At 41.9% G+C, this 24,032-nt stretch overlaps 1 protein-coding gene and 1 long non-coding RNA gene across 2 annotated transcripts in view; one reads left to right on the plus strand and one right to left on the minus strand.

Moving 5' to 3' along the window:
• Window positions 1–24,032, plus strand: part of DNAJC3 (DnaJ heat shock protein family (Hsp40) member C3) — a 97,341-nt gene that overhangs the window by 68,487 nt on the left and 4,822 nt on the right. The window contains exons 10-11 of the mRNA XM_045480892.1: window positions 22,013–22,145; window positions 22,991–23,139. Of these exons, the coding sequence (XP_045336848.1) occupies window positions 22,013–22,145; window positions 22,991–23,139 (282 nt within the window). The remainder of the gene's footprint in view (window positions 1–22,012; window positions 22,146–22,990; window positions 23,140–24,032) is intronic.
• On the minus strand, window positions 19,042–21,415 carry LOC123599356. Its single transcript, XR_006713110.1, has 3 exons — window positions 21,247–21,415; window positions 20,532–20,933; window positions 19,042–19,321 (listed from the first exon to the last, which is right to left on the minus strand). It is a non-coding gene; the product is annotated as an uncharacterized LOC123599356 (long non-coding RNA).

Consider the following 24,032-nt stretch of genomic DNA (forward strand, 5'->3'; position numbering starts at 1 on the left):
TTATCTCTCCTTCTATTCTAAATGACAGACTTGCTGGATAAAGGATTCTCGGCTGCATATTTTTTCTGTCCAGCACACTGAAAATCTCGTGCCAATTCTTTCTGGCCTGCCAAGTTTCAAAAGAGAGATCCGTCACGAGTCTTATAGGTCTCCCTTTATATGTGAGGGCACGTTTACCCCTTGCTGCTTTCAGAATTTTCTCTTTATCCTTGTATTTTGCCAGTTTCACTATGATATGTCGTGCAGAAGATCGATTCAAGTGACATCTGAAGGGAGTTCTCTGTGCCTCTTGGATTTCAATGCCTTTTTCTTTCCCCAGTTCAGGGAAGTTCTCAGCTATTATTTCTTCAAGTACCCCTTCAGCACCTTTCCCTCTCTCTTCCTCCTCTGGGATACCAATTATGCGTATATTATTTCTTTTTAGTGTATCACTTAGTTCTCTAATTTTCCCCTCATACTCCTGGATTTTTTTATCTCTCTTTTTCTCAGCTTCCTCTTTTTCCAGAACTTTATCTTCTAGTTCACCTATTCTCTCCTCTGGCTCTTCAATCCGAGCCGTGGTGGTTTCCATTTTGTTTTGCATTTCATTTAAAGCGTTTTTCAGCTCCTCGTGACTGTTCCTTAGTCCCTTGATCTCTGTAGCAAGAGATTCTCTGCTGTCCTCTATACTGTTTTCAAGCCCGGCGATTAATTTTATGACTATTATTCTAAATTCACTTTCTGTTATATTATTTAAATCCTTTTTGATCAGCTCATTAGCTGTTGTTATTTCCTGGAGATTCTTCTGAGGGGAATTCTTCTGCTTGGTCATTTTGGATAGTCCCTGGCGTGGTGAGGACCTGCAGGGCACTTCCCCTGTGCTGTGGTGTATAACTGGAGTTGGTGGGCGGGGCCGCACTCCAACCTGATGTCTGCCCCCAGCCCACCGCTGGGGCCACAGTCAGACTGGTGTGTGCCTTCTCTTCCCCTCTCCTAGGGGCGGGATTCACTGTGGGGTGGCGTGGCCCGTCTGGGCTACTTGCACACTGCCAGGCTTGTGATGCTGGGGATCTGGCGTATTAGCTGGGGTGGGTAGGCAAGGTGCACAGGGGCAGGAGGGGCAGGCTTAGCTCGCTTCTCCTTAGGTGATCCACTTCAGGAGGGGCCCTGTGGCAGCGGGAGGGAGTCAGATCCGCTGCCGGAGGTTTGGCTCCTCCGCAGAAGCACAGAGTTGGGTGTTTGCGCAGAGCGAGGAAGTTCCCTGGCAGGAACTGGTTCTCTCTGGGATTTTGGCTGGGGGATGGGCGGGGGAGATGGCGCTGGCGAGCGCCTTTGTTCCCCACCAAGCTGAGCTCTGTCGTCCGGGGGCTCAGCAGCTCTCCCTCCCTTTGTCCTCCAGCCTTCCCGCTTTCCAAGCAGAGCCGTTAACTTATGACCTCCCAGACACTAAGTCGCGCTTGCTGTTGGAACACAGTCCGTCAGGCCCCTCCGCTTTTGCCAGCCAGCCTCCGGGGCTCTGCTTGGCCGGTGAGCCGCCCCTCCGCCCCGGCTCCCTCCCGCCAGTCCGTGGAGCGCGCACCGCCTCGCCGCCCTTCCTACCCTCTTCCGTGGGCCTCTCGTCTGCGCTTGGCTCCGGCGACTCTGTTCTGCTAATCCTCTGGCGGTTTTCTGGGTTATTTAGGCAGGTGTAGGTGGAATCTAAGTGATCAGCAGGACACGCGGTGAGCCCAGCGTCCTCCTACGCCGCCATCTTCCCTCCGGTCAGCTCATTCTTTATGTTCTACAAGCATCTGCATATGGTGTGAAAATATGCTCAATAACATGCCATTGATTTTATTCTTGAGCAAATGAAGAACAATCAATGGTAGCGAAAGAGCCAAGCGTCACAATTAGTTGTTTGCACATGTGTCCCTTAGTCTTTTTTAAAAAATTATTTAAATTTACATCCAAGTTAGTTAGCATATAGTGCAATAATGATTTCAGGAGTAGATTCCAGTGATTCATCCTCTACGTATAACACCCACTGCTCATCCCATGAAGGGTCTTCCTTAATGCCCCTTACCCTTTTAGCCCATCCCCCCACCCACAACCCCTCCAGCACCCTCAGTTTGTTCTCTGTATATAAGAATCTATTATCCTTTGTCCGCCTCTTTGTTTTTATATTGTTTTTGCTTCCCTTCCCTTATGTTCATCTGTTTTGTCTCTTAAAGTCCTCATATAAGTGATGTCATATGATATTTGTCTTTCTCTGACTAATTTCTCTTAGTATAATATCCTCTAGTTCCATCCACATAGTTGAAAATGGCAAGATTTTCTTTTTGAATCCTGAATAGTACTCTATTGTATACATACACCACATCTTCTTTATCCATTCATCCGTCAATGGACGTTTGGGCTCTTTCCATACTTTGGCTATTATTTATTTATTTTAAAAAAAAATTTTTTTTTTTCAACGTTTATTTATTTTTAGGACAGAGAGAGACAGAGCATGAACAGGGGAGGGGCAGAGAGAGAGGGAGACACAGAATCGGAAACAGGCTCCAGGCTCTGAGCCATCAGCCCAGAGCCTGACGCGGGGCTCGAACTCACGGACCGCAAGATCGTGACCTGGCTGAATTCGGACGCTTAACCGACTGCGCCACCCAGGCGCCCCACTTTGGCTATTATTAACAGTGCTGCTATAAACATTGGGGTGCATATGCCCCTTTGAAACAGCATACCTGTATCCCTTGGATAAATACCTAGCAGTGCAATTGCTGGGTTGTAGGGTAGTTCTATTTTTAATTTTTTGAGGAACCTCCATACTGTTTTCCAGAGTGGCTGCACCAGTTTGTATTTCCATCAGCAAAAGAGATCATTTTTTTCTGCATCCTCGCCAACATCTGTTGTTGCTTGAGTTGTTAATGTTAGCCATTCTGACAGGTGTGAGGTGGTATTTCAGTGTGGTTTTGATTTGTATTTTCCTGATGATGAGTGATGTTGAGCATCTTTTCATGTATCTGTTAGCCATCTGGATGTCTTCTTTGGAAAAGTGTCTATTCATGTCTTTTGCCCATTTCTTCACTGGATTATGTTTTTTGGATGTTGAGTTTGAAAAGTTATTTATAGATTTCGAATACTAACCCTTTATCTGATATGTCATTTGTGTATATCTTCTCCCATTCTGTTGGCTGCCTTCAGTTTTGCTGAATGTTTCCTTTGCTGTGCAGAAGCTTTTTTTTGATGAGGTCCCAATAGTTCATTTTTGCTTTTGTTTCTCTTGCCTCCGGTGATGTGTTGAGTAAGAAGTTGCTGTGGCCAAGATCAAAGAGGTTTTTGCCTGCTTTCTCCTCGAGGGTTTTGATGGCTTCCTGTCTTACATTGAGGTCTTTCATCCATTTTGAGTTTATTTTTATGTATGGTGTAAGAAAGTGGTCCAGGTTCATTTTTCTGCATGTCGCTGTGCAGTTTTCCCAGCACCACTTGCTGAAGAGACTGTCTTTAATCCATTGGATATTCTTTTCCGCTTTGTCAAGGATTGGTTGGCCATACATTTGTGGGTCCATTTCTGGATTCTCTATTCTGTTCCATTGATCTGAGTGTCTGTTTTTGTGCCAGTACCATACTGTCTTGATGATTACAGCTTTGTAATACATCTTGAAGTTTGGGATTGTGATGCATCCAGCTTTGGTTTTCTTTTTCAGGTTTGCTTTGGCTATTTGGGATCTTTTCTGGTTCCATACAAATTTTAGGATTGTTTGTTCTAGCTCTGTGAAGAATGCTGGTGTTATTTTGATAGGGATTTCATTGAATATGTAGATTGCTTTGGGTAGTATTGATATTTTAACAATAATATTTGTTCTTCCAATCCATGAGCATGGAATATTTTTCCTTTTTTTGTGTGTGTGTCTTCTTCAGTTTCTTTCATAAGCTTTCTATAGTTGTCAGTGTATGGATTTTTACCTGTTTGGTTAGGTTTATTCCTAGGTTATGGTTTTTGGTGCAGTTGTAAATGGGATCAATTGCTTGTTTTCTGTTTCTGTTGCTACATTGTTGCTGTATAGGAATGCAGCTGATTTCTGTGCATTGATTTTATATCCTGAGACTTTGCTGAATTCATGGATCAGTTCTAGCAGTTTTTTGGTGGAATCTTTAGGGTTTTCCATATAGAGTATCATGGTGTCTGCAAAGACTGAAAGTTTGACCCTCTCCTTGCTGATTTGGATGCCATTTTTTCCTTTGTGTTGTCTGACTTATGAGACTCGGGCTTCCAATACTGTGTTGAGTAACAGTGGTGAGAGTGGGCATCCCTGTTGTGTTCCCGGCCTTAGGAGGAAAGCTTCCCCATTGAGGATGATATTAGCAGTTGGTCTTTCATATATGGCTTTTATGATCTTGAGATATGATCCTTCTATCCCTACTTTCTTGAGGGTTTTTTTTCTTTAATCAAGAAAGGATGCTGTATTTTGTTAAATGCTTTCTCTGACTCTATTGAGAGGTTCATGTGGTTTTTTTTCTTTCTTTTATTGATGTGATGTATCACACTGATTGAGTTGCAGATATTGAACCAACCCTATATCCCAGGTATAAATCCCACTTGGTTGTGGTGAATAATTCTTTTAATGTATTGTTGGATTCAGTTGGTTAGTATCTTGTTGAGGAATTTTGCATCCATGTTCGTTAGGGAAATTGGTCTGTAGTTCTTTTCAGTGGGGTCCTTGTCTGGTTTGGAATCACGCTAATGCTGGCTTCATAGAATGAGTTTGGAAGTTTTCCTTCCATTTCTATTTTTGGAACAGCTTCAAAAGAATAGATATTAACTCCTCTTTAAATGTTTGGTAGAATTCCCCTAGAAAGCCATCCAGCCCTGGACTCTTGTTTTTTGGGAGATTTTCGATTACTGGTTAGGGGTCTGTTCAAATTTTCGATTTCTTTCAGTTTTGGTAGTTTATATGTTTCTAGGAATTTGTCCATTTCTTCCAGCTTGCCCAATTTATTGGCATATAATTGCTGATAATATTCTCTTATTTTTGTTTGTATTTCCACAGTGTTGGTTGTGATCTCTTCTCTTTCATTCTTGATTTTATTTATTTGGGTCCTTTCCCTTTTCTTTTTGATCAAACTGGCTAGGAGTTTATAAATTTTGTTAATTATTTCAAAGAACCAGCTCCTGGTTTCATTGATCTGTTCTTTTTGTTGTTGTTTTTGTTCTTTTTTTTGTTTTTTTGCTGTTTTTCCAACTCTTTAATGTGAAAGGTTAGGTTGTGTATCTGAGACCTTTCTTCCTTCTTTAGGAAGGCCTGGATTGCTATATATTTCCCTCATATGACCACTTTTGCTGCATTCCAGAGGTTTTGGACTGTGGTGTTACCATTTTCATTGGCTTCCATGTACTTTTTAATTTCCTCTTTTACTTCTTGGTTAGCCCATTTATTCTTTAGTAGGATGTTCTTTAGTCTCCAAGTATTTATTGTCTTTCCAAATTTTTTCCTGTGGTTGATTTCGAGTTTCATAGTGTTGTGGTCTGAAAATATGCATGGTATGATCTCAATCTTTTTGTACTTCTTGAGGGCTGATTTGTGTCCCAGTATGTGATCGGCTCTGGAGAATGTCCCATGTGTACTCTAGAAGAGTGTGTATTCTGCTTTAGGATGAAATGTTCTGAATATCCATCTGGTCCAGTGTGTCGTTCAAAGCCATTGTTTCCTTGTTGATTTTCTGTTACATGATCTGTCTATCGTTGTAAGTGGGGTGTTGAAGTTCCCTACTATTGTGGTATTACTATCCATGAGTTTCTGTATGTTTGTTATTAATTGATTTATGTATTTGGGTGCTCCACGTTTGGAGCGTAAATGTTTACAATTGTTAAGTCTTCTTGGTGGATAGACCCCTTAATTATGATACATTTCCCTTCTTCATCTCTTATTACAGTCTTTATTTTAAAAAATCTAGTTGTTTGATGTAAGTATGGATACTCTGGCTTTCTTTTGGTGACTATTAGCATGATATGGTTCTCCATCCCCTTATGTTCAATCTGAGGGTGTCCTTAGGTGTAAAATGGGTCTCTTGTAAACAGCATATAGATGGATCTTATTTTCTTATCCATTCTGTTACCCTGTGTCTTTTGATTGGGGCATTTAGTCCATTGACATTTAGAGTGAGTACTTAAAGATACAAATTTATTGCCATAATGTTGCCTGTAGAGTTGGAGTTTCTGGTTGTGTTCTCTGGTCCTTTCTAGTCTTTATTGCTTTTGGACTTTTTTGTTTTTGTTTTTCTGTTTTTTTTCTTTTCTCAGAGTCCACCTTAAAATTTCAGGTCTGGTTTAGTGGTCATGAACTCCACTAGTTTTTGTTTGTCTGGGAAACTTTTTATCTTTCCTTCTATTTTGAGTGACAACTTTGTTGGATAAGGAATTCTTGGCTGCATATTTTTCTAATTCAGCACATTGAATATATCCTGCCTCTCCTTTCTAGCCTGCCATGTTTCTGTGGATGGGTCTGCTGCAAACCTGATCTGTCTTCCCTCATAGGTTAAGGGCTTTTTTTCCCTTGCTGCTTTCATGATTCTTTCCTTGCCTGAATATTTTGTGAATTTGACTATGATAGTCCTTGCTGATGGTCAGTTTTTGTTGAGTCTAATGGGAGTTTTCTGTGCTTCCTGGATTTTGATGTCTGTGTCGTTCCTTGGTTAGGAAAGTTTTCCACTATGATTTGCTCACATAAACCTTCTACCCCTTTTTCTCTCTCTTCATCTTATGGGACCCCTATGATTCGGATGTTATTCCTTTTTAATGAGTCACTGAGTTTTCTAATTCTTAAATCGTGTGGTTTTGCCTTAGTGTCTCTCTTGTCTTCTGCTTTATCAGTTTGTCCATAACTTTGTCCTCTGTATTGCTGAATTCCTGCTCTGCTTCATCCATCTTTGCCGCTGTGGCACCTATTTGAGATTGTATCTCAGTTATGGCATTTTTAAATTTTGACCTGACTGGATTTTACTTCTTTTATTTCTGAAAAAAGGAATTCTATGCTTGTTTCCACCCCAGCTAGTATTTTTATTATCGTGATTCTAAATTCTGGTTCAGACATCATGCTTGTATCTGTGTTAAGTCCCTGGCTGTCATTTCTTCCTGTTCTTTCTTTTGGGGTGAATTCCTTTGTGTTGTCGTTTTGAAGGAAGGAAAATAATTAGTAAAGTAAAAAGCAAAATTAAAATTAAAAAATTGAAAACAACACACAAAAAAATCAAATAAAGGATGCTAGATCCTAGGTGTGTTTTCATGTGGTTGTTTTAAGAACCTTGATAGAATAGAGAAAAAAGGGAAAGAAGAAAAAAAAAGGAAAACATTTGAAAATATAAAAAATGAATACAATAAAATAGAATGAAATGATGAAAATAAAGTAGAATTTAAAAAATTTACAAAAATAAATACAGTAGAAAAATATTTTTTATAAAAAAAAATAAAAATAGATTTATCTTTCTGTATTCAAGAATAAGAAAAGAAAAAGGGAAAATAAATTGAATACACGGACCAGTGAACAGAATGAAATACAATTGAAATTATATCCAGTTTCTGCTAGAAGTCAAACTACAAAGCACTTTAGAGTCCATAAACTAAGCAGGTGGAGAGACTTGTGTTCCTCTAGAGCAGTTAGCCCAGTTGGACAGGGCTTGGTGTAACACCTTGTTTTCCACTAGATGGTGCTGCTTAATTACTGGGGTGGATCACTGTGGCGTGTGTAGGCATGTATGCGCATGTGCAGGAGGGGTGAAAATGGCTTCACCCAGCTACCCAGTCTCTAGCATCAGAACTCTGCTCTCATAGGGGCGCCTGGGTGGCGCAGTCGGTTAAGCGTCCGACTTCAGCCAGGTCACGATCTCGCGGTCCGTGAGTTCGAGCCCCGCGTTGGGCTCTGGGCTGATGGCTCGGAGCCTGGAGCCTGTTTCCGATTCTGTGTCTCCCTCTCTCTCTGCCCCTCCCCCGTTCATGCTCTGTCTCTCTCTGTCCCAAAAATAAATAAACGTTGAAAAAAAAAGTTTAAAAAAAAACAAAAACAAAAAAAACTCTGCTCTCGTCAACCCGCAGTCTAGCATCCCAACTTTTTCTGTGGCTTGTGTTCACTCCCCTCTTCTACACTGTACGTGACGAACCCATCAGCCAGGTGGCATGTCCCTTCCGAGTTTTATCTCAAATGGGGCTGTTTCCAAACCCCTCACTTCTGAGGGCCCTGCAGTGTTGACCTGCTCAGACCCTCTGGGGGAGGGTCTTACTGAGGAATGGCTGGGTGCCGGCCCACCCCCAGGAACGTTGGGGCGACTGCGCTACTGCAGATACCCCAAGACTGCAACTGGGTTTTGGCCCACCCCAGAAAAACCCCAGAAAAAGTTCACGTGATCGTGTAGCAGCAGGGTTTCAGGGATTATGGTAAATCACAACATGCATCTGGCACCAGGTTTCACCCTTAATGTCCTTCTTCCAACACCAGTGAACGTGGCTGTTGTCCAGGGTCTGCTGGGACCTTTGCCTGTGGTGAGGCTGCACAGCCTCTACCCAGTGTCCTCCCAGCAGGGGAACCACCTCTCCCCCTGTGGTCCAAGGACCTCTCAGACCTCATTCTCTCTCCTGGGGATTCGTCCTTCCCACCAGAGCTCTGCCAGATATTGAGCTGCAGGGTTTCAGACTCTGCACTCCCTATAGAGTCAATGTTATTTAAACTCTCTCCTTTCTCCCTTTCTTGTTCAGTCACTTGTGGGTATTTCCACTTTTTCTCTTTCTCCCCACTTGCTCTCAGGGGAAGTGCTTTTCCTGTACTCTCCTCCCTGTCTCCGTCCTCTTGACACAAACAAAAATAGCTCCTTACCCTCCATGGCTTCTCCCTCCCCTAGTTAACCTCTCTGCACTACATACTTGCTGAGTTCTGTGGTTCACATTGTGCACATTGCTGTGTTAATCCTCAATTCAGTGTTCTAGGTGTACAAGATGTTTTGGTGTCGATCTTAGCTGCATTTCAGGGACAAGAGAGGCAAGAAAAAACCTTCCATGCTGCTCTGCCATCCTGGCCCCTTGTCCATTTTTAAATTGGATTATTTGTTTTTTGGGTGTTGAGTTTTACAAGTTCTTTATATACCCTCTATTAGATATGTCATTTACAGATATCGTCTCCAATTTTGTAGGTTGCCTTTTAGTTTTGTTGATTGTTTCCTTTTGCTGTGCAGAAGGTTTTTATTTATTTTTTAATATTTTAATGTTTATTTAAAATTTTTTTAAATGTTTATTTTTGAGAGAGACAGAGCATGAGTGGGGGAGGGGCAGAGAGAGAGAGGGAGACACAGAATCCGAAGCAGGCTCCAGACTCTGAGCTGTCAGTATAGAGCCTGACGCTGGGCTTGAACCCACGAACTGTGAAATCATGACCTGAGCCAAAGTCTGACGCTTAACCGACTGAGCCACCGAGGAGCCCCAATGTTTGTTTATTTTTGAGAGACACAGAGAAAGAACACAAGTGGGGGAGGGGCAGAGAGATGGAGACAGAATCTGAAGCAGACTCTAGGCTCTGAGTTGTCAGCACAGAGCCTGATGTGGGGTCGATCTCACAAACTGTGAGGTCATGACTTGAGCCAAAATCCAGAGTCGGACGCTTAACCAACTGGGCCACCCCGGTACCCCTGAATGTTATTATGTTTGTGTTACTACATTTGATGGAGTCATGAGTTCCCTAGGTCTATTCTCATTTTGCATAATTCTTTTTACTCTCTTTTGTGTTCAACTAGATCACTTTCCGTTCTTGTCTTCTAGGTCATTAATTCATTCCTCTGCTTCTTCCAGCCTGCTGTTCATTTCATCAAGTGTGTTTCTCATTTAATTTATTGAGCCCTTTATCTCTGCTATGTTATTCTTTATCTCTGTTGTTTCACTCATGTTCTCCACTCTTTTCCAAAGTCCAGTGATTATCCTTAAAGTCTCCCTCCACCAGGCATGTTACTTATATCCGTTTTGCTTTAGATCTCTGGCAATGGCCTTGTCCTATTCTTTCATTTGGGACTAATTCTTCTATCTTGTCATTGTGTCTAAGTCTCTGTGCCTACTTCTGTGTGCTAGGAAAGGCAACTATCTCCTGTTCTTGAGGGTGATGGCTTTATGAAGAAGAGGCCCTGTAGTGCTCTGTAGTGTCCCCTGTTCCCCAAGGCCTGGCTCTTCCAGGAGCGTCTCCAGTGTGTACTGCATGTGCCCTGCTGCCCCTTGTGCCCCTGCTGCTTTATCCTTCAGGCTGGTCATCTCCAGAGCCTTTCTTTGCCTGTTGTGGACACTGCTTGATCCCTGGCCTGAACGTGTTGAGTTCTAACTAGTTGTGCTCTGGTCGGCTTGTGAAATGTGACGTGTTGTCGCTGCCGCTGGAACGGAGGCCTTGGAAAACTCCTGGATGGGGAGATGAGGTGTCAGAAGGGGTTTGGGCTTGTCTGGGGGAGGGTGCCAGTCACACTGGGACTGAAGTGGGCCTGACTGGGAAGGGCAGTTCTTCTGGTGTGTGGGGGGAAGGGGAGCTTGGTGTAAGCAAGTTAGGTAGTGAGCGTCCGGGCTCTGTGCTTATGCTCAGGGGCAGGGCAGGGAAATGGTGCTGACCGGTTCCTTTGTTCCCAGAGGGGGCCTATGTTTGAATGCTGCTTCTCGGGGACACACTCTGAAATGAGCAGCTAACCTCCCACTGTGTGCCCCTGGTGCTCTTCCAATTGCTGTTTCCACCCTGTATGTCCGCAGGCTGTTTGCCCAGCCTTTTCTCCAAGAGCAGTACAATGTGCTCTAAGTTCTCCCAGAGCCAATCACGCTGACCCTAAAATTGTAGGCTGTAAGCCCCGCTGGTTGTAAGAACCTGCAAAATTTGGGTCCTCTCACTTTCCTAGCCAATTGCTATGGTGATTTATTTTCCCTGCGTGCTCCTCTGTGTGGTACTCTGTCTTTTGCCCTTCTCTATGACTCCAGCAGTGTCCCCACCACAGTGGCCACAATCTGTTTTTCTCCCAAAGAGTGTCTTTGCACTTCCTGCCTCTTTTGAGGTGGCCTCTTCTCCACTCTTAGTTGTGGAGTTTGTTTTTCCTGTCTTCAGATGGATTTTGGGGGTATTGAGGATGACTTCATAGTTATGTAGTTGTATTTGTGGGATGAGGCAAGCCTAGGGTTCTCTTACTCCTGCTGTCTCCAGCATCTTTAGCTGTTTTTAAGGTACGAGTACGTTCACATTGTTGTGCAACCACACGAAATGACAGGACAGTTTGTGGCCTCAGCTGGAAAACTCCAAAGATAGTGGTTGGAGTTATCTGAAGCCTTATCTAGTCACGTGGCTGGAGGTTGATGCTGGCTGTTGGCAGAGTCCTTAGCTGGGGCTGGTGGCTAGAGCACCTGCCTGTACCTTCTGCATGTGGCCTGGGCTTCCTCACAGCGTGCTGGCTAGGTGCCAGGGCAAGTATTCTGTAACCCCAAGCCAAAGACTTTCCTACACTGGGAACCTCGTTCTTGCCCATGGTGTTTCTCCACCATCAGACGGGGAGAGGATCACTGGCAGAAGCCACAGTTCCAGGTCATCTTGTTACCCTCACCCCAAAGACCAGGAAAGCCCCAACTCCAAGAGACCTCTCAGACTCCAGAACACTCCTCCTATGTTTTTTGGTACATCGTTTCCATTATATTCATTTTCAGGACAGTTGTTTGGACCTTGCATTGACTTCTCTCTATAAACAGTTGTATGGGATGCCTAGCTTCTAGGTCCAATCTGTGACTGCTGCATTAACTCCATTTGACACAGGTGTTCTGGTATTACTATGGATATCCAAAATTCTAAGAAAAGGAGCTGAGTAGTACTTTTTCTAGATAAAGAGCTGGCCTGGGCAAAATTGTAAAATAGATAAAGTTTGTCTTTGATGTCCTGTGTACAGATTCTTGTGTCCTCTTGCTTATCCTGGGACACTATCTCATGACACTCTCTAGGCTCACCATCTTCCACAAAAATATTCTGTGTTCAAGATTTATACCACCTCCTTGCTTCAGTGCTCTTATGCCCCCCAGTACAGTAGTATTTGAGGAACAGTGGCTAATTTTAGGATATTTACATAAAACACGGATAGATTTCTATTCCTTATGATATAAGCAAGTGCCTGTGCCACCACTTACATGTTAGGCAGTGTTAGGGGCAGGTATAGAGCTACAGGGCTCATCCTGAGTCAGGAAGGACTGAGAGTGGATCATATTTGTCATGGCTGCTGCTTTTTTTTTGAGGTCATTGGCCAGATTCCCTGGCTCCTAATATATGGGGAGAAGGAAGGGAAGAGATTGGTTGTATTTAAGATCATACCTAAAGTTAGCTTTGTAAGTTGGAAGCTGCTTGTATACAGTTGACCCTTGAACAACATGGGTTTGAACTGCATGGGTTCACTTACATGTACATTTATTTTGATAAATACAGTACAGTAGTATAAATGTATTTTTTCTTTCCTAGGATTTAAATTTTGTTCTTTAGCTTACCTTATTGTAACAATACAATGTATAATATATATACAAAATCTGTGTTAATCCACTGTTCATGTTATGGTTGAGGCTTCCGGTCAGCACTGGCTACTATTAGTTAAGTTTTTGGGGAATCAACAACTATATGCAGATTTTCTTTTGTGTAGGGGGTCAGTGCCCTAACCCCGACATTGTTCAAGGGTCATCTGTTCTGATGATGCTAGTCATATAACTGTGGGCCCACGTAGTCAGAATCTTGAAAGCAGGTATTTTTGAACCTTCCACGTCTTGAAATAGGTGCATCTCCCTTAGCTTCACCTAAGGAGTTGGAAGCAGGTTGTTAGCCTAGAAAATGGCTTAGTCCTTTGCAAAGACAACTAGTGTAAGATGCTGTATATGTGGATTGCTTAAGTCCTTTGGTTATAAATTCATGAACTCTAAGTCTGGCCTCCATTTTTATTTACATACAGACTGCTTAGCCATAGCCCCTTCTTTTCTTTTTAAAAGTGCATGGTTTCAGGGGCGCCTGGCTGGCTCATTTGGTAGAGCCTCCAACTCTTGCTTTTAGGGTCATGAGTTTGAGCCCCATGTTGGGTATAGAGATTACTGAGAAAAATAAAAGTGCATGGTTACAGGGGAGACTACGAAGCTCCCTGCTCTGTGGGGATTAGCACATTTACCAATCAGCTTAGATTTAGCACATCTGCATATCATATATTACTGGGCAAAACATGGTACCACTTGTATCTTGGCAACACTGGGACTTCCTCTAGGAAATACCAAGGAATCCATGAGCTTAATAGGAGATGGAGAAATGGAAATATTTACAGTAGTTCAGCAGCATTATGCGGCAGAAAAAGATACGTTACAAGCTAATTTCCAAATGATCAAAAGCTTAAAGTATTGGAAAAAATATTAAGGAAAAAAATTGGGACAGACACCAGGTGTTGGAGATGTAGCTGGAACAGAAGTCCAGGGGCAGGAGAATGATAGGGTCCTTTGCTTTTCCACTGGTGACAGGCACATCTGACTGGACAGAGGGGAAGTTTGGATAGGGGGAAGAAAGACATTTGATAGGTTTTTGTGTGACCTCAAATATTGAAGTGACTTCTTTAAGAGAAATAAAAACAAACCCAAGTATTTATCATGTTACAATAGAGACAGACTAAGTACATGGAACAAGGCCTATATTTATGTCTGTCTACTCCAGGGCTTAAATACAGTTGGTGAGATCTCCTGACTATTGATAGAGAAATTATAGTGCAGGATTTAGAATTTCATAGTCTGACAAACTGAAATTCTCTCTTTGTATTTTACTGTTGACACTATCTCTTTTCCAAGTGAAAAATTCAACACCTATGTATACAGCACATTGATATATAGCTTCAGTTAGTGTGCAGGCCATGTTATGTCCATGTTATGGACTTCCTAGAGGAAGTCCCAGTGTACAGAATTAAACCTCTACACTATTGAAATCAGCCTAAAATGTAATGGTTGAGCTTGCCCTCAGTCTAATGTTGGAATGCAGTCTACTGTAGGAAGTAGTTACATGCATGGAGTTTGACTTTAATAATATCAGAAATAGCTCACTGTTTTCTTACATGATGAGGCTATATTATAAGAGTTCTTGGATAAGGTCGTTGTCTTAAGAATGAATATGTAGAAAACAAGGTGGTAGAAAATTTATGATTTCCATTGTCTTTATTAGGACAGTCTCAAAGCAGGGAAACATTCCCCCTTACATGCGATTATGAGAAAATTCAAATACAGAAAGAAGTAGAAAGAATTTTACAGTAAGCACTCATGTCCTCACTATCTAGATTCTGAAGTTAATATTTTATTATGTTTTGTCATATTTAATCTGCCTATCCCTCTATTTTTCTGTCAGTTCATCTTTTTTAGATGCATTTCAAAACAATGTAGACTTTAGTTTACTTTTCCCCAAATACTTCAACTGGCATATCATTAACTAGAATTTGTTTACTGTTTTCCTTTTTATTCCTTATTGAGGGAGAGTAGTTTTAGACCAATCCTGAGTTCTGATACCCATGTCATCTATTAAAAAGAAAATTATTTGTGACACTTGTTAAAGACCTTAAGGAAGGCTTTATTCTTGTGAAGGGGAGTGGCTAATCACCATAGGTGTAGGGACCACTACTGCAATGTGGGGTCTTGCAGTGAGGGGGAGACTGGGTTCAACTCTGACACCAACAAGGACAAGTGGGGATTTATAACCAAGGAGCATTGTGGGGGTCACTGGATGGAAAATTACCAAGAGGAAACATCATGGAAAGGGGGGGGGGATTCTTGCTAGATGGACTCAACTGGATTCTTGCTGATGGCAGGCCAGGGTAGGAAATGAGAAAATTGATCAGATACAAATTCAAATTTGGTCAGATACCAATCAGGGAGATGTTAGCTAAACTGACTTAGCAGGATTCTTGCTCAAACTGGATTCTATAACAACCAAGAGGAAAACCCAAGGTCAGGCCCTTAGAAAGAGGTCTCAGAGGAGCCTGACTAAAATTTTGGTTAAAGAGAGTGTCAAACGCAAACTCCTATCAAGATGCAGAACATTACATTTTCTTCTTGTCCCTTACCAATCAGTCCCGATCCACTGCTCAGGCAGCCCTTGTCCTGATTTTCCTCATTTAGTTTTTCCAATTCTAGATCTTCATATTAATAGAACCATATCGTATGTCCTCTTTTTTTTAATGTTTATTTTTGAGAGAGTGTGCATGAGCGCAAGTGGGCAGAGAGGGAGACACGGAATCTGAAGCAGGATCCAGGCTCTGAGCTGTCAGCACAGAGCCCGATGTGGGGCTTGAATTCACAAACCATGAGATCATGACCTGAGTAGAAGTCGGATGCTTAACCCACTGAGCCACCTAGGCGCCCCTCTTTAACTTCTAATACTGATAGTTTTGTAATTCTTTTTTTCCTTCTTAATATAGCTTGAGTTTGGTCAAATTTATTGGTCTTTTAAAGGCAACAACTTTAGGGATTTATTAATGTTTTCTATGATTTTCCTTTATTTCATTGATTTCTTCTTTGTTTCCTTCCTTTGACTTATTTTGGGTTTACTTTGTGCTTTTCTGGCTTTTTGTGGTTGAATTGCCACTGATTTTAGGTCTCTCTCTCTCTTTTTTCCTTCAGTATAAGCATTTAAATTTTTAATGTTTTTATTTTTGAGACAGAGAGAGAGACAGCGCATGAGTAGGGGAGGAGCAGAAAGAGAGGGAGACACAGAATCCAAAGCAGGCTCCAGGCTCTGAGCTGTCAGCACAGAGCCTGACGCGGGGCTCAAACTCACGGACTGTGAGATCATGGCCTGAGCCAAAGTTGGATGCCCAACCGACTGAGCCACCCAGGTGCCCTTCAATATAAGCATTTAAAGCTGTACGTCTCATATTTTGTTTTCATTATCATTTGGTTTGAAATGTATTCTAATTCCCTTCTTTTTTGACACATGGATTATTTGGATTTTTTTTTAATTTTGAAATGTTTGGTGGTATCTTATTAATTTTATGTGGTCACTGTACATACTTCATGTGATTTCCTTCCTTTTAAATTTATGTAGACCTGTCTTTTAGTCCAGTATGGTGTCTGTTTTTGCTGACTGTTCTGTGTGAACTTGAAAATAATGTGTATTTGCAGTTGTTGTGTGTAATGTTTATGTTAGTTTTCCCATCAATTGCTGAGAGAGGAGAGTTTTCAAGATCTTTAATTACCTGTTGTGAAGGTTGCAAACTTTCTTATCTGTGACTGCTAAATTCTGCTCGTGAACACCGCTTCCTGTCTCATATCCCCTCCTGCCAAGTCCAGAAAGGAGTATTTCAGTATTCTCAAAAAACTCAGAGGAAGAATTATTTTTTACCCCAGATTTTTATATATAGCAAACTATCAATTAGGGTAGTTTTTTGCAATTATTTGGAAATTTTCCTTTTCAGTTCCATATCTCTGTGGAAAGCCTGTGGCTTTATTTCCCTGTGAAAATTGTTCTGTTTAGTTTTTCTTTTAGGATCAGTTTGTGTTACTCATTTGAGTTTTCAAATTTAGCAAAGTAGTCTCATTATTTTAATTTCTTCTATCTTATTGTCACTTATTTCTTATTTTTCGTTTTGATCCTGCTTTCTTTTCCCGATTAGGTTAGAGAGATGTATTGATTTTTGCCAAGAACTAAGCCTTTTGACTTACCAGTTCTTTTTCTTCTTCATCCCTCCTTTGGTTGTGGTTTCTCTAGCTTTCTCCTTGGTGAGTTCATCCTCGAGGGGTTCCTAGGAAAATTTATTTTCTCATTTCTTTTACGTTTGTATCTTTATTCTTAAAAGGATGGTTTGGTTAGATAAGAAAATCCTTTGCTCACACTTTTTCTGTATCTTGAAGTTATTGTTCCATTGTCCCCTGGCACAGAATATTGCTCTGGAAAATCTGGGGCCAGGTTCAAAGAGCCCTCATCTTTCAAATGCATAATTAGACTAGCCAGCATAGGTCTCCCTCTTTACTGTTACCATCCAGTTTGCCCTGACACCTAGTGTGCCCTTTCCTGAAATAACAAATGAATTTACAGATTGAAAATGTCTTAAATTTAATCTGGGGGCGCCTGGGTGGTTCAGTTGGTTAGGTGACCAACTTCAGCTCAGGTCATGATCTCGCAGTTTGTGAGTTCGAGCCCCGTGTTGGGCTCTGTGCTGACAGCTCAGAGCCTGGAGCCTGCTTCGGATTCTGTGTCTCCCCCTCTCTCTATCCCTCCCCTGCTCACACTCTGTGTCTCTCAATAATAAATAAACTTGAAAAAAATTTAAAAAATATTTGAATTGTTTTGTTCTACTGGTTTGGTTTTCTCCTTCTGAGATCTAATTATGTGTAGGTTGTATTCCCTTTGCTTGTCAGGTATAGCTGCTGTTTTTTCTCTAGTCTTCTTAAACTCTTTATTTCCATTTCATTTTGTTAGATACTTATTTTTTTCCATATGATGCTGCTTCTGGTGCTCCTTCTCATTTCATCTGTAATTCTACGATAGTTGTGATCTTCTTGAGTATTGACTACTCACATGTTTGTCTCCTCTTTGTCTCACTCTCTCTTTGCTGAGTTCTTATTCTGCTTTGTGATTACCCTTACAAGAGGTGATTGGATAAGTTCTAAAAATTCATGGCATGTTTGCTCAGAATTCTCATGTGTTTGGCTACTGTTCTGATGTGTGTTCATCAGGTAAGTCTTGGTGCTCTTTTCCTGTCTCTATTTAAAAACTGTCCTTGAATTGATGCTATACCATTTTCTTAAAAATCTATTTTGAGAGAGAGAGAGAGAGCGAGCGCATGAGCAGGGGAGGGGCAGAGAGAGAGAGAGGATCCCAAGCAGGCTCCAAGCTATCAGCATGGAGCCTGACATGGGGCTCGAACCTAGGAAGTGTGAGACCATGACCTGAGCTGAAACCAAGAGTCAGGCACTTAACTGACTGAGTCACCCAGGCACCCCGATGCTGTACCATTAAAATGAATTATCCTGCCCTAGCTATTTGTGGGCAAGTCCTTTGGTGTGTGTGTGTGTGTATAAGGGAGTGCTGGGGACAGGGTAGCCTTCTGTACTTAGCAATTGCAGTCCTCTCTGCTTCACTGTTTCCACAGACATTCTGCCTCCTGCTAAAATGGCCTTTCTACATAGCTCTGCCCTCTCTGCTTCTCTGAACCAAACTGTGTCCAGGTCATCAGCTGCCAGCCCTGCTGCCCCTCTGCCCACTTCCTTTGCTACCAAAGGGGTATATCTTTTACACTTGAGGGTGAGCCCTCACCTTCAGAGAGCACATAGTTGCTAGTTGCTGGGGTTTTCTGAGATGTGCTGCTCAGGGCTATTTTCTCTTCTCGTATTCTCTTTTTTCTGTCTTTTCCTGAGTAAGGTCTTTGCTTTATCTCCACTCTGTCTGGCTTTGGATTTCATGGTTCTCATAATATGCAAAGGATATAGGTTGTCACTTTAGGGTGAGCCCATACTCCTAGAAAGTTTTTGTTTTTGGGCTTTCTCACTATTGCTTCCCCCTCTCATCTTGGATTCATGGCTGATATTAGCTAATTTTAGCAGGCCTTGTACACTTTGATTGTTTTGCATGATATCCTGGAGGAGATGGTTGGTGTCCATGGGCATATTTATATTGGGGTCTGATGTTCTCTTTTAGAGGCTCTCTAGGTTCCTGTACTGAGAATAGACTTTTAGGGGGATAAGGGTGGAAGCCGGAAACAGCTGTTCAGGTGTATTAACGGTGGACTGCATATGTGTCATTGGAGAAATGGTGAGAAGCAGGTAAATTCTGGACATAGTTTTTGGGATTTGCTAGTGGACTGAAGGACTGAAAGAGGGAGTCTTTTGCAGCTGTGCACATCTGTCTTTGAAATGCTGCTTCTGCACTGGGGAGCTTAAAGCAGGCTTTAAGTGGGTGGGACTGTTCGCAGGGAGACTTCCTCTGTGGCGCTTGCCATCTGGCCCAGTTGCCAAAATGAACAGGAAATTAATCATTTTACTTATTGGGTGGAGTTCTTGTCCTTGTTTAGTCCAGGTCTGTTGTAGAGATCTGGAGTGTCCGTGGGCTTGGTTCTGCCACTCTTCCTCGTTCCCACAGCCACATCGGGGGCTGCGCCACGTGCGCATCTTCTGTTCGGTTCAGAGACTGATTCTTGGGCCCTGGTGGGGCGAATGCAGCAGTGGCGGCTGCACACTCACAGGGAGAGCCCGCCCAGACATCCCTCAGTTCTCTCCCGAGCTGTCCTGGTGGTTGTGTAAGCTGCCCCTGCTTGCTGAATGCTGAACTGAGGATCCTTGGCCAAACACAATGGCTCCCACGTCTGCGAGGGCCTCTGCTTGCACTGGGGTTCTCTACACGCAGGAATCAAATGGGATCATGGTAATAATGAATAAACCTTTCTTTCAGAAATTTCTGAAAGTTTCTGGTCTGCTGCTGTTTTTGGTGCTGCCATGATTCTATTATTTTTGTGTGTGTCATTTCTGTGGAAGAGTGGGATGGAAGGGATGTGCCCTCCTCTGTCTGCCTGCTTGGTCTAGTTTGCTTTGTTCCCTAGGAATCGACTGGGGGGACTGGCAGAAAAAGGATTTGGGAAGATTTTTTAGATTCAGAGGATAGAAAATGAGTTGGCTGATATGTAATAGACGGTTTATTCAGGGCCTGAATATTTCTGGCTTATTCTGCTTTTCACGGATGCTTAATGACAGTATGGGATAAACATAATTGGGTGTTACTTTTATTTTTTTGAAGATTCCTCCTTAGAGTGTGGAATCGGAATAAATATAATGTCCATGGGAAGTTTTAACATCACCTATAGTAAGTTTCTAATTAAATTACCTACCTGTAATCATGTGAATGTAGGAAACAACCTATATAATTTTATAAATGTGCCTACCTTAAGTTTTAATAAAAGATAGAAGACTGCTTCGAAGGAGACAGTCTGAACATTTAAGAATTAAAACATGTTTAAAATGTAGAGTTTGCATTAATAGCAAAATGGCATATATCGAAACATTTTGTATTAAGTTCGTTCAAAGTACATTTCCTTACTAGATTGTGGCATCAAGTGCTATGGGTATTAATTGTAAAGTTAACCCTCACTACTATTTATGATGGTTTTGTGTACTAAATTGGAAAGGTATTTTATGTTGTCATTGTGGATTGGGTGACTGTAATAATGTTTCATATTAATACACAATACTAATGCACTGAGGTAGGAATTAGGATAAAAATTTAAACATACCCCCCGACGGGCCAAAGGTGGCATGGGTGCATTTTCTATGGAGTGCAGGCTTATGACAGTAACTGTCCCTTATGCAGGGGATACCTTCCAAGTCCCCCAGTGTATGCCCAAAACTGCAGATAGTACTGAACCCTATATATACTGTTTTTTCCTATACATACATATCCATGATCAAGCTTCACTTATTAATTAGGCACAGTGATAATAAACAATAATACAATAGTATTAATGAATAATAAAACGGAATAATTATAACAAAATACTGTCATAAAAGTTATGTAAATGTGGTCTCTAGAAATACCTCATTGTCCTGTACTCACCCTTGTTCCTGTGATGATATGAGATGATGAAATGCCTGCAGGATGAGTCGAAGTGAGGTGAATGACATAGGCATTGTTGTGACAGGGCATTAGGCTGCTCTTGACCTTCCAGCACTATGTCAGAAGGAAGGATGATCGGCCTTCCTACTCCCTTCCAGGATCAGCTGTTGCCAAGACCAATGCTCAGGCATGTCATCAAGAGAGAGGTCTTTTCCCACAGTGCATTGCACTTCCATAAAAACTAGAATTTGCATTCAGCAGTCCATTATTTGAGATGTCTGTCCAGGGAGAACAATAAGGAAGACTTGTATTGGAGCTTCTCAAGGCCGCTCCTAGATTTGATGATTGGGTAGGAGGACACATGAGACTCAGCATACAGATGTACTCGGGCTAAGATTTAACCTAGTGAAAGGATACAAAGTAGTATCAGCAAAGAGAAAAGGCATATGGTGCAAATTCCAGAGGAAACCAGGTAGAGGATTCCAAGAGTCTTTCTCTGTGAAATTGTAGGACAAGCTAATTCCTCAAGACGTGTGAAGTGTTGCCTACTGGGGAAGTTTGGTAGAGCCACCACCCAGGGTGTTTATTTGAGGCTGGTCAGGTAGGCACCTTCTGCCCACCCCCTATCCAAATTCCAGACTCCCAGAAGGAAAGAAGATGTTTAGCATAAACCACATTGTTTGTACAGACATTAGGCACGGTGAGCCATTCTTACCAGGGAGTGGTGGGAACACTCCTGCAGCCCGTCTTTTGAGAGGTCAGCCAGGACCAGCCTTACCAGCAGGCCCTTCTAAGGATAACAGTTTCAAGCTGGCTATGTTGGCTCTTTTCTGGGTGACTTAGATATCCAGATGCTTTGTGTTCTAGATATTAAAGTATTTGAAAATGAGATAAAAGACATAATGTGGATTGTTATCAGACTTCCCAAACTGGGACAGTCAGTGTGTGTTGTTTTGCTTTGATTCATACTTTAAAAAACATCAGGTTTGTAACAGCTCCTGTTGAAACTCCTGGGTGACACAGACATTCTGGTTGCTGATGGTTCCTCTTGGGCTCCCTTTATAAGCCTCTGATTCTTCTGAACTGTGGACCCATAGCTGACTGTGCAGATTTTCTTTGCCATGGTCTTATTTTCCTTTGTAACAATCACTTCAATCTTAGTGATGGTTAAGACTGCTTTGTATAAAGTATGGGCATTAAAATACCTCAAAGATGTGGTGAAGGTAATGTGGGAGGGTGGGCAAGTAAACAAATAGCAGTGATTGAGTGGGAGTAAAAAGCTACCTAAATTCAGCCTTAATTATGCTATGCCTTTCATAAGTTTGCTAACAAAATCACTACTATAACTTCTTAGGCTCTTAAGCAGTAATTGCACGAGAGTAAAGGGTCAGGATAGTGATTTTAGTATCAATCTTACTGGATAAGTAGAGGTTACAAATTGCATTACCTTTAACAGCATTATCTTAAACATAATTTGACAGCTATTCAGGATTATGAAACTGCTCAGGAACACAATGAAAATGATCAGCAGATTCGGGAAGGTCTAGAGAAGGCACAGAGGCTACTGAAACAGTCACAGAAACGAGATTATTATAAAATTTTGGGAGTAAAAAGGTGAGTTATTAATTTAAAATTTACATAAATCAACTGTTTTAAAGCTTATCATTGCTCTTCCTTTTTTCTCTGATACATTGCTTTCTTTATGTAATTTCAGTCATGGATTAAACCTAACCATCTTTAACATAGTGAAGCTATTTTGTTACAGGCAGATTTCTTTGATAGCAACTAGTACTGCAGTGATAGGGAATTAGTAGTTGGTGACAAAGGTATGACACTGTAGCATGAATAGATCCTACCCTAGATTATTTAGGAAGGGTAAGGAGGTAGGAGTGAGCTTTCTTTTGTGAGGACAGGAGGGAGAGAGGGGGAAAGAAAACTCTAGGCCTAAAAATAAAGTGGCACTTTTGAGAATTAACTTATACACACTGAGATCTACAAAAGCTGGGTAATGTCAGACCCACTTTCCCTGAAGAAGGAACCATCAATCTTTTATCAAAAGTTGAACCTTTGTTAAGTAAGCTAACCAGATGCAAAATAGAAAGTGGGTTTCAGACTCAGAGTATCTCTTTTAATGCCAAGATTTGTATCATGGTAGGCTGGAAATTCAGAAAGCTTAAAAACACATCTGTGTGATTTTTTTTTTTAAAGGGAACACTGCAAAGATCAAAAGTAATTTCTCCCCAGTGAGATTCTGATCTTAGGGAACAAGTATCAGAGGAAGCCTGACCAGCTTTAATGATCATCCAGTCTGGATATTTAATGTTCAGCCTGTGACACCATGGGCACGATTAGAAGAACCAGGTTGCTAACTTGCCGGCGGGATCATAACTGTCTTTTAGTTTTTTGTGGCTGTGTTGGGCACTGCTTAACTAATGATTATTTATTTTCATACTTCTCAGAAACGCCAAAAAGCAAGAAATCATTAAAGCATACCGAAAATTAGCATTGCAGTGGCACCCGGATAACTTCCAGAATGAAGAAGAAAAGAAAAAAGCTGAGAAAAAGTTCATTGACATAGCGGCTGCTAAAGAGGTCCTCTCTGACCCAGGTATTGTTTGTCCTTAGCATTTTCTGTTCTTCTGAAATGGCCGAGTCTGCGATGCGCAGACTTCTAGCTCCGTTCCTTTGCTGACTTGGAGACAGGGTCACACGGGGGGACAGGCGGGCTGCTCAGGGCCACCCCGTAGGAGCTGGGGACCACTGGGTCCCCCGCTTTGCAGTTTCAGAAGTCCAGATGTCATGCCTGCCCCCGTCAGACTCAGGGCCCTTCTGTCTGGCTCAGTGGAAAGACCAACAAGCTTGGAATCAGAAGGCCTGATTTGACTCTTAGCTCTACTGCCAAAGTTCTTAGAGCTTTTTGAGCCTCAGATTTACACCAGTGAGGGGGATGTCTTAGGTTCCTTCCACCTTCCCGGATCACTGATGAATTCTTTATACCAAACTTCTAGGAGCTCGATTAGGAAACCAGAATGCCTTGGAGGGGAGGGGGGGCGGGCAATGAGGGTGGGAGGTGTATACCTAGCCCAGGAACCTTGTCCTGAATCAAATGTTCATTAGATTTACTGGTTGCTGGAATGTTTTTATCATATGCTAAAATGGCCTGGAAAACGAGAGAGAAAATGAAGAAATTAGGTAATACTGAACAATGCTTAGACATTTCCAGAGGGAATTTAATGTTAAGCTAATACTTATTGCTTTTTTGTGCCTTTCCATGTCAGTAGGAGTAGAAGCTATGACTTGAGCTAGACAAATTCATCAAAAATAGAAGGGACTCAAGATTTATGCCCATTTGGCAATTTTTTTTTTTTTTTTTTTTTTTTTAATTTTTAAAGTGTATTTATTTGGGGGAGAGAGAGAGAGAGAGAGAGAGAGAGAATCCAAGCAGGCCCCACACTGTCAGCACAGAACCTGACATGGGGCTCGAACCTACATGACCTGGGC

This window comes from Leopardus geoffroyi, chromosome A1, assembly GCF_018350155.1.
Source record: "Leopardus geoffroyi isolate Oge1 chromosome A1, O.geoffroyi_Oge1_pat1.0, whole genome shotgun sequence".
Lineage (NCBI taxonomy): Eukaryota > Metazoa > Chordata > Mammalia > Carnivora > Felidae > Leopardus > Leopardus geoffroyi.